The sequence below is a fragment of the Argiope bruennichi genome, chromosome 2, assembly GCF_947563725.1.
Source record: "Argiope bruennichi chromosome 2, qqArgBrue1.1, whole genome shotgun sequence".
Classification (NCBI taxonomy): domain Eukaryota; kingdom Metazoa; phylum Arthropoda; class Arachnida; order Araneae; family Araneidae; genus Argiope; species Argiope bruennichi.
In genome coordinates, this window is record NC_079152.1 from 108,725,539 (window position 1) to 108,733,944 (window position 8,406).

Here is an 8,406-nt window from a genome sequence, read left to right on the forward strand (position 1 = left end):
GAAACCCAAACCATTTTCATTGTTGTTTCTAATATTTCATCTTTCCTTTGTTTCCCATTGTTGATGATCCATATATAAAGATACCATATTGAATAAGTTTTGCAACGGCCAAACAGGCGATAAATGACTGTTTGTTTCGCCAACTGGCGATAAGCATCAATTATACCTATGGAGATGAACTTTGCTCTCCTACGATCACGAGTGACTCACTTCCTGCCTTCGCCAGCTGGCTTAGAACTTCTGTCTCGTGCTGGTCGATGGAATTACGGCCAATGTATCATATTCTATATTTGTTAATTTAATTTGTAATTAAAATTTATTTTTGTTATTTACATGGCTAGCAGTTTTTATTAAGTAAAAATGTTTTAATACTTTAATTTAAAGTAAATTTGACAATGCGTGTTAAACCATGCACCAAACTGGTGACCCGGTACTTTCGCTTTTACTCTTCTCAAATTTGCGAAGTCCAGCCTCAAAATTTCTAAAATATGCTCAAATCAGATTTTGGTGATTGAGCTTCTCAATTACTTTTCGTAATGTATTATTTTGGATTATTGTGCCAAGAAGTAATGCATTAAGGACCAGGTATGTGTTCGAATTTTCTGTTCATTTCTCTGTGATTGGTCAAAATTTTATTTCCCCATTATTTTGGCGAAGAAATTGTATTATTTATATTCAGTATTAATTTTTGTGTTATTTTTTGTATTCGAAGTATTAATTTCTTATTACTTTCGTTTTGGCTACCATGTTTATTATTATGATTCTTAACTCCTAATTTTTTTTTAAAAAAATGTGTATTTAAATAATCATAACTTTTTCTGATACTCATAAATATTGTAAAAATTATCAGTTTCTCACATCGAGTAACCAAAAATGCTTAATACTGAAAACGAAACTGTCAATGCTGACGCTAAGACAGAATCGCATGTGTCCCATCTTTCGGTGAAAATACCGCCGCTGTGGAGGAACAATATAAAATTGTGGTTCATCCAAGTAGAAAACAATTTCGCTCTAGAAAAAATAAGTAATGATCTTACAAAATATAATCATTTGATTGCAACTATTGATCCGGAAACTTTATTTGCGGTAGCTGATATTTTACTCACACCCCCTGACACCAACAAATATGATGCGTTAAAGACTCGACTTATAGCCGAATTTTCCGCTTCGGAAAATGAACAGATCCGTCGACTACTTTCTGAACTACATTTAGGCGCAGATAAACCATCGCAGTTACTCCGAAAGATACGCGAACTCGGTGGTGACACATGCATAAAAGACGATTTTCTCAAAACTTTATGGCTGCAAAGACTGCCGTCAGAAATGCAGGCAATTTTATCAATAAGTTCTGAACCCCTGGACAATTTGGCCAACATGGCTGACAAAATTGCCGAGGTCCGTATTTCCTCAACAGATAGTAGCGTCTTTGCCGTAAGCCGAAGCGCGGAAAGTAATGCCATGCAGAAAGCTTCCACTCTGGATGAGTTTACTGCACTCCGAAGCGAAATCACCGCTTTAAGTAAACAGGTACAACGGCTTTCCCGCGACAGAAGCAGAGGCCCTTTCCATCGGAAAAACAGACAGCGCAGTTTTTCACGTGGGCGTTCCGGTGATCGTGGGAGAAAATTCTGTTATTATCATGCGCGTTTCGGAGAAATGGCACTGAAGTGCGTATCGCCATGTTCGTACTCAACTAACGCGGATCAGGAAAACTCGCAATAGCGGCTGTCGATCAACCTACATCGGCGGCAGCCGCGCAATCGTATCGTTTGCATGTTTTTGATAAGAAGTCCCATTTTAAATTTTTGATCGATTCTGGCTCTGATGTTTCATGCATACCACTCAATAAAAACCAAAAAAATCTAAAACCTGATTCTCTGCAACTTTTTGCAGCTAACAACTACAAAATGTATACTTATGGATCTAAATTATTAAATGTGGACTTAGGTCTCAGGCGAAATTTCCCATGGAAATTTTTAATTGCTAATGTGCCTGTTCAAATAATAGGGGCGGATTTTTTACAAACCTTTAACCTATTAATAGATCTCAAAAGGCGCAAACTTATTGATAATGTAACTAAATTTACCCAATCCGGAATAATTTCAAAATCAGCAGATTATGCGTCTCTAAAACTTATTTCTGGTGAATCAGTATACCATAAAATTTTGGAAGAATTCCCAGAATTAACAAAATTAACATTTGGATTAAAACCTGTTAAACATAATACGGTACATTTTATTGAAACAACCGGTCCGCCTTTCCATAGTAAACCTAGAAGGCTAAATCCAGAAATGTATGACGCCGTCAAAAAAGAATTTCAGTTCATGATGGACCAAGGCATATGCCGGCCATCAAAATCACCTTGGGCATCTCCCCTTCATGTCGTTTCCCAAAGCTCAGGCAGCATCCGTCCTGTTGGTGACTATAGGAGATTGAATGCCTGTACGGTACCGGACCGTTACCCCATACCCCATATCCAGGATTTTTCCAATGCACTCCACGGAAAAAATATTTTTTCGAAACTTGATATAGTCCGTGCTTATTTTCACATACCAGTCCATCCGGATCATATACAAAAAACAGCAGTTTGTACACCATTTGGACTGTTTGAATTCCCATTTTTAAATTTTGGTCATGTGGGGCAGCACAAACTTTTCAGCGATTCATGAATGAAATCCTGGGAGATATTAAATTTTGCTATGTCTATTTGGATGATATTTTAATATTTAGTTCCAGTCAAGAAGAGCATAAAGCTCATTTACGAATCGTACTGGAGAGATTAAATACATATGGACTAACCATAAATGTTTCAAAATGCATATTTGGCGTCTCAGAAATTCCTTTCTTAGGTCATTTAATTACTGGTTCGGGGACTAAACCTTTACCCCATAAAGTTGAACCGATTCTCAAATATCCACAACCAAAAACAGTAAAAGATCTTCAAAGATTTTTAGGTTTTTAAAATTTTTTCCGTAGATTTTTACGGAACATAGCAAAACATCAGGTACATTTAACTTCATATTTAAAAAGCGCAAAAAAGAATGATAAAACGAAACTGGACTGGTCAGATAAAGCGGAAGAAGAATTCCAAAATTGTAAACAATTAATTGCAAATGCTGTTTTATTGGCACATCCAAAACCAGATGCCACATTAATTTTACAAGTCGACGCTTCAGACTTTGCAATCGGAGGGACATTATCTCAATTAGTAGATGAAGAATTGCAACCACTCGCATTCTTTTATCGGAAACTCTCCCCAGCAGAAAGAAACTATAGCGCTTACGACAGAGAGTTATTAGCAGCTTATGCTGTCATCAGATACTTTAGGCATATGCTTGAAGCTAGAAATTTCTCTCTGTTTACGGATCATAAGCCGTTAACTTACGCTTTCCAACAACGCTTAGACAAATGCTCTCCGAGACAGGCTAGACAATTAGATTTTATATCTCAGTTTAGTACTGATATTCACCACATAAAAGGCTCTGAGAATATATTAGCAGATGCACTATCTAGGATAAACGCTATTAACATGCCAAATCCCATAGATTATAACGAAATTGCACTAGCTCAACAAACTGATTCTGAATTAAAAAATTTAATCGATAATTCTGCAACATTACAATTTAAAAAAAATTGCTTTTCCAAATTGTGAAACTCCCATTTATTGTGATGTATCAACAGGTACAGCTCGACCTTATATTCCTGAATCATTTCGTCAACAAATTTTTGCATCACTACATAATTTATCTCATCCTAGCATTCGCAGCACTTCAAAATTAATTCGATCGCGTTTTATTTGGCCTTCCATTCGAAAAGATTGTAACAATTGGGCTAAACATTGTATCCCGTGTCAAAAATCGAAGGTAATTCGCCATACTAAGACCCCAGTAGGAAAATTTGTAGACCAATCGCAGAGGTTCGAACATGTGCACTTGGACCTTGTTGGCCCTCTACCTCCTTCTCAAGGAAACTATTATTGTTTAACAATGATAGATAGGTTCACGAGATGGCCAGAAGCCGTACCAATTCCAGACATGACAGCACAGACAGTAGCGCAAATTTTTTTTAAGCACTGGATAGGCAGATTTGGTTGTCCTGTAAGAATTACTACTGACCAGGGCAGACAGTTTGAGAGTGATTTGTTCCGTGCTCTCTCTCAGCTACTAGGAATTAAAAGGATCAGATCTTCTCCTTATCATCCTCAGGCCAATGGCCTGATCGAAGAGTTCCACCGCCCATTAAAATGAGCTTTGAAAGCCTACAACACAGATCAGTGGTCTGCAGAACTGCCCACCTTGTTACTCTGTCTTCAAAGAGGATCTACAAGCGACGACTGCTGAGCTGGTATATGGCAAGTCTCTGCGACAACCAGGAGAATTTTTCGATCCAACACCTGGAGATGCATCACCCAAGCAGCTCGTGGAGGACTTAAAACGTCATTTTGCAACGATGAGACCAGTTCCAACGTCCTGTCATGGCCAAAGAACAATCTTTGTACATCCTCACCTCAATGAGTGTTCACATGTATTTGTGAGACATGACGGTGTACGCAAACCCCTAAAAGCACCATATGATGGACCCTACAAAGTTCTTGTCAGGCGACAGAAAACTTTCGATCTCGAGATCAAGGGAACTTCCCATACCATTTCTATAGACCGTCTGAAACCTGCTTTTATAATTCCTCCTGAGTGTTCCAGTATACCACCGGCCAAGCAAGAAGCAAGTTCCACTACTAAGTGTACCAAAACACTTCCAGCTGAGACATCCATCGTCGTTCCAGCAAGGCAAACAACTCGCTCAGGCCGACAAGTTCGACCCCCACGTCGTTATGTCCATTTCCAATGAGACTGCGGAGGGAGTGTGCAGCGGCCAAACAGGCGATAAATGACTGTTTGTTTCGCCAACAGGCGATAAGCATCAATCATACCTATGGAGATGAACTTTGCTCTCCTACGATCACGAGTGGCTCACTTCCTGCCTTCGCCAGCTGGCTTAGAACTTCTGTCTTATGCTGGTCGATGGAATTACGGCCAATGTATCATATTCTATATTTGTTAATTTAATTTGTAATTAAAATTTATTTTTGTTATTTACATGACTGGCAGTTTTCATTAAGTAAAAATGTTTTAATACTTTAATTTAAAGTAAATTTGGCAATGCGTGTTAAACCACGCACCAAAGTTTCAATATATCGAATAAATTTCAATATAAGTTTCAATCCTAATATGTTTTATAAAATGTTTTAAATTTTGATGTACTTAGAATTAGGATTTCACTTCAGAATCAAGTAATGGTAAAAAATTATAAAAATGCGCCCTTTTTATATATTGTTGCTCTCTTCTTTGATATAAGAAGTATATCACAGAAAATATATACATTATAAAGATATAGAAAGGAAATTGAAGAAATGCATAGTATAATGAACAGTTCGGTGTAAAGCTTTTAAAATACAATGACTTATATTTTCCAAGAATGTTATTAAGATATATTTACACAAAAAATGTAATTGAAATTTTAAATAACTCTTTATCCCTTTGAACCTAATACTCTTCAAAGGTGGCTAATTTCAAACAGAAAAAAATTCTTATTTTATTATTTTAGAATATTAACTTATGTTCTAGAAAATTAACTGAAAATCAACGAAAGTTATGACAATCATGTTTCATTTTTGCCAGATGTTGAAAAAATAAGTTTTCAAATGTAATTAATACAGTTTCAAGACGCTGTGTCATGAATTATATACATCATAATGTGCCATAAATTATATACATCATAAGGATACTGGAATTAAAAAACTCATTTATGAATTTTTTTCAAATTCACTGATTAAATTTTATGAAAATTTGTTCCCGTTTGAGGACATTAACAATATTTAGAATATTTTAATTCTTGGTATCATTAAAATTGAAACTGAGACATTTTTGTGATGTAATAGATATATACAATATTTTTAACAGAAAATTTATTTTTATAAAGTTAAAAGTGAATCATTCTTCTGAAAAAAAGTGGATAAATTGGAAAGTGGATGAAATGAAGATATAACTAGATTTATAATTAAGAATTAATCGAAAATAAATGGATGTTAATAAAAAATCGTGGATTTATCTAATTTCCCTCCTTAGAGAATATAAAAAATATATCTAATGTTGACACTAAACCATATATTTCATCGCCTTTTAACTATCATACAATACACTAAAGCAAAAGAAGCGCTTTAGAAAGATAATAAAAATTTGGTGAACGCTCCTAACAAGTGGGTTAATTGGTAAATGATTCGCTCGTGTAATTAAAACATCTTCCTAAAGACTAAGTATTAATTCATCATAAAAAAAAAACTAATTAGTTAAATTTGTGCTTGTTTTACTTATCTGGAGACGTTGAGGGAAAATTTAATCGAAATTTGAAGCTTGGTTATTAAAATAAACTGCCAAAATATTAATAAGAGAGTCGAACATTCTATGAATAATTTTTTTATGATAACCATCTTTAAACGTAGAGTTTAAAGGTAAATTTTAAGCATGAAAGTCTCATTAAGCTTTTTAGCTTCGGTCAAATTTTATAGAAACTAAATTTTTTATTGGATTTTCTCCATCATATATTAAAATACTAAAAAATTTAAACGATTTTTAATTAATTTTCCCAGAAACCCATAATTATTTATTACTTTCCAAATAAAAGAATCAATCATGTTGCATTATTTAACTGGAATCTTACTGAACATTGATTTAGTTATATCAAAATAGACTTCTCCACCAAAGATATTTGTTGAGTCATAATGATGTATGTTCCAGCGTTTTGCACAAATAATAAGAAAATTATTTTTGCTTATTAGATTTTCTCAATAATTGTGCAGATTGACGCGATATGATAATGTTAGTAGTTGATTATTTTTTTAAATTCTGTTTTTGGGGTACTTTGTTTTTCTTTGCATATACAGGTGGTTATCAAACTAATGGAAACACCTGTGCATAAAAGTGACATTTTTGAATGCGATTCGTAAGCATTAAAATATAATAATAACCGCCAGTTTTTTATAAATATCAATGTATATATTCTGGTAGTATGTGTTAGCTTTTTTTAAGCTGTGTAATTCTTGGATTTTTTTCAAAAGCGCAAAATGTTGGACCTCTCAGATTTTCAAACAGGCCAAATTGTAGGAGGCCGTCTAGCTGGAGCATGTGTGAGCGAGACCTCCCAACGTTTAGGTGTTTCTGGAGGTACGGTGTCTGAAGTCATGGCAGCATACACACAACGCGGCAAGACAAGCTTGGCAAATCAAAATAGTGGGCGAAAAGAGAAACTCGGTGAAAGAGGCCGACGGGTGTTGAAGCGGATTGTAATGTCTAAAAAGCCAACAACTGCAGAAAAAGTGACTGCAGATCTTAATATTCATCTGGAATCTCCTATGTCAGTGATTACAGTTAGAAGAAACCTTCAAAAACAGAACATTTATGGCAGAGCAGCAAATCTCAAGTCACTTGTCATAGATGTTAATGGTAAACGTCGTCTACAATGGCGTCACACTCACAAAACCTGGTCGATTGATAAGTGGAAGAAAGCAACATGATCTGACGAATTGTGTTTCACGCCTTTCGCTACAACGTTTAAAGGACACCTGCACAAGCGTATGATCGTAATTGTCTCCTTCCAACTGTCAAACATGTCAAACATGGAGGTGGATGTGTCATGATATGGGCAGCCATTGTCGTGGTTTTCTGTTGGACCAATCGTAACCCTGAAAGGAAGGATCACTAGGGAGAAGTATAGAGAAATTTTAGTTGACCAGGTTCATCCTATGATGCAAACTTTGTTTCCTGCAAAAGATGGAATTTTCAGGATGATAATTCACCTTTCTATGCAGCGAGACTTGTCCAATCATGATTTGATGAACACGCGAATGAAGTTAAACATCTGACTTGGCCCGTACTCGATCTCAATATAAGTGAACCGTTATGGTCTATTTTAGAGCGTTCAATACGGAATCGAGATCCTTCATCGGCATCTCTCCCAGAACTTTCACAATATCTCCAAGAAGAATAATACAATATTTCTCTAAACACTACTCAACACTTGTATGAATAGATTCCTAGACGAAACCAAGCTGAATTAGATGCCAAAGGTGGTCCTACACCATACTAATAAAGGATTCTTTATAAATCTAAAGTGTTTCCATTATTTTGATAACCACCTGTATTATTATTATAATCTTTTTTTTTGTACTGAACCTGATAGGATAAATTTTTATTTTAATGTGATCAATATTCCGTAAATTTTTTAAAAAGATAATTCCAAAATGTCTTCTTACTGGAACGGTATGATTTTGAAATCGTCAAAAGAAAACAATCATGATAAAAGTTGAATATATTCTTATTCTCAGAAGATATAAGATAGTATACTTAATAATTA

General features: G+C 35.1%; 2 protein-coding genes across 2 annotated transcripts; both read left to right on the forward strand.

Moving 5' to 3' along the window:
• The first annotated feature begins 873 nt into the window (after positions 1-873).
• Positions 874-1,722, forward strand: LOC129962277 (uncharacterized). Its single transcript, XM_056076024.1, has one exon. It carries the CDS (start codon positions 874-876, stop codon positions 1,720-1,722), a length of 849 nt encoding a protein of 282 aa, XP_055931999.1.
• A 5,395-nt stretch (positions 1,723-7,117) lies between these two features.
• LOC129962278 (uncharacterized) lies at positions 7,118-8,139 on the forward strand. Its single transcript, XM_056076025.1, has 2 exons — positions 7,118-7,420; positions 8,083-8,139. Exons 1-2 carry the CDS (start codon positions 7,118-7,120, stop codon positions 8,137-8,139), a joined length of 360 nt encoding a protein of 119 aa, XP_055932000.1.
• Positions 8,140-8,406: the final 267 nt, after the last annotated feature.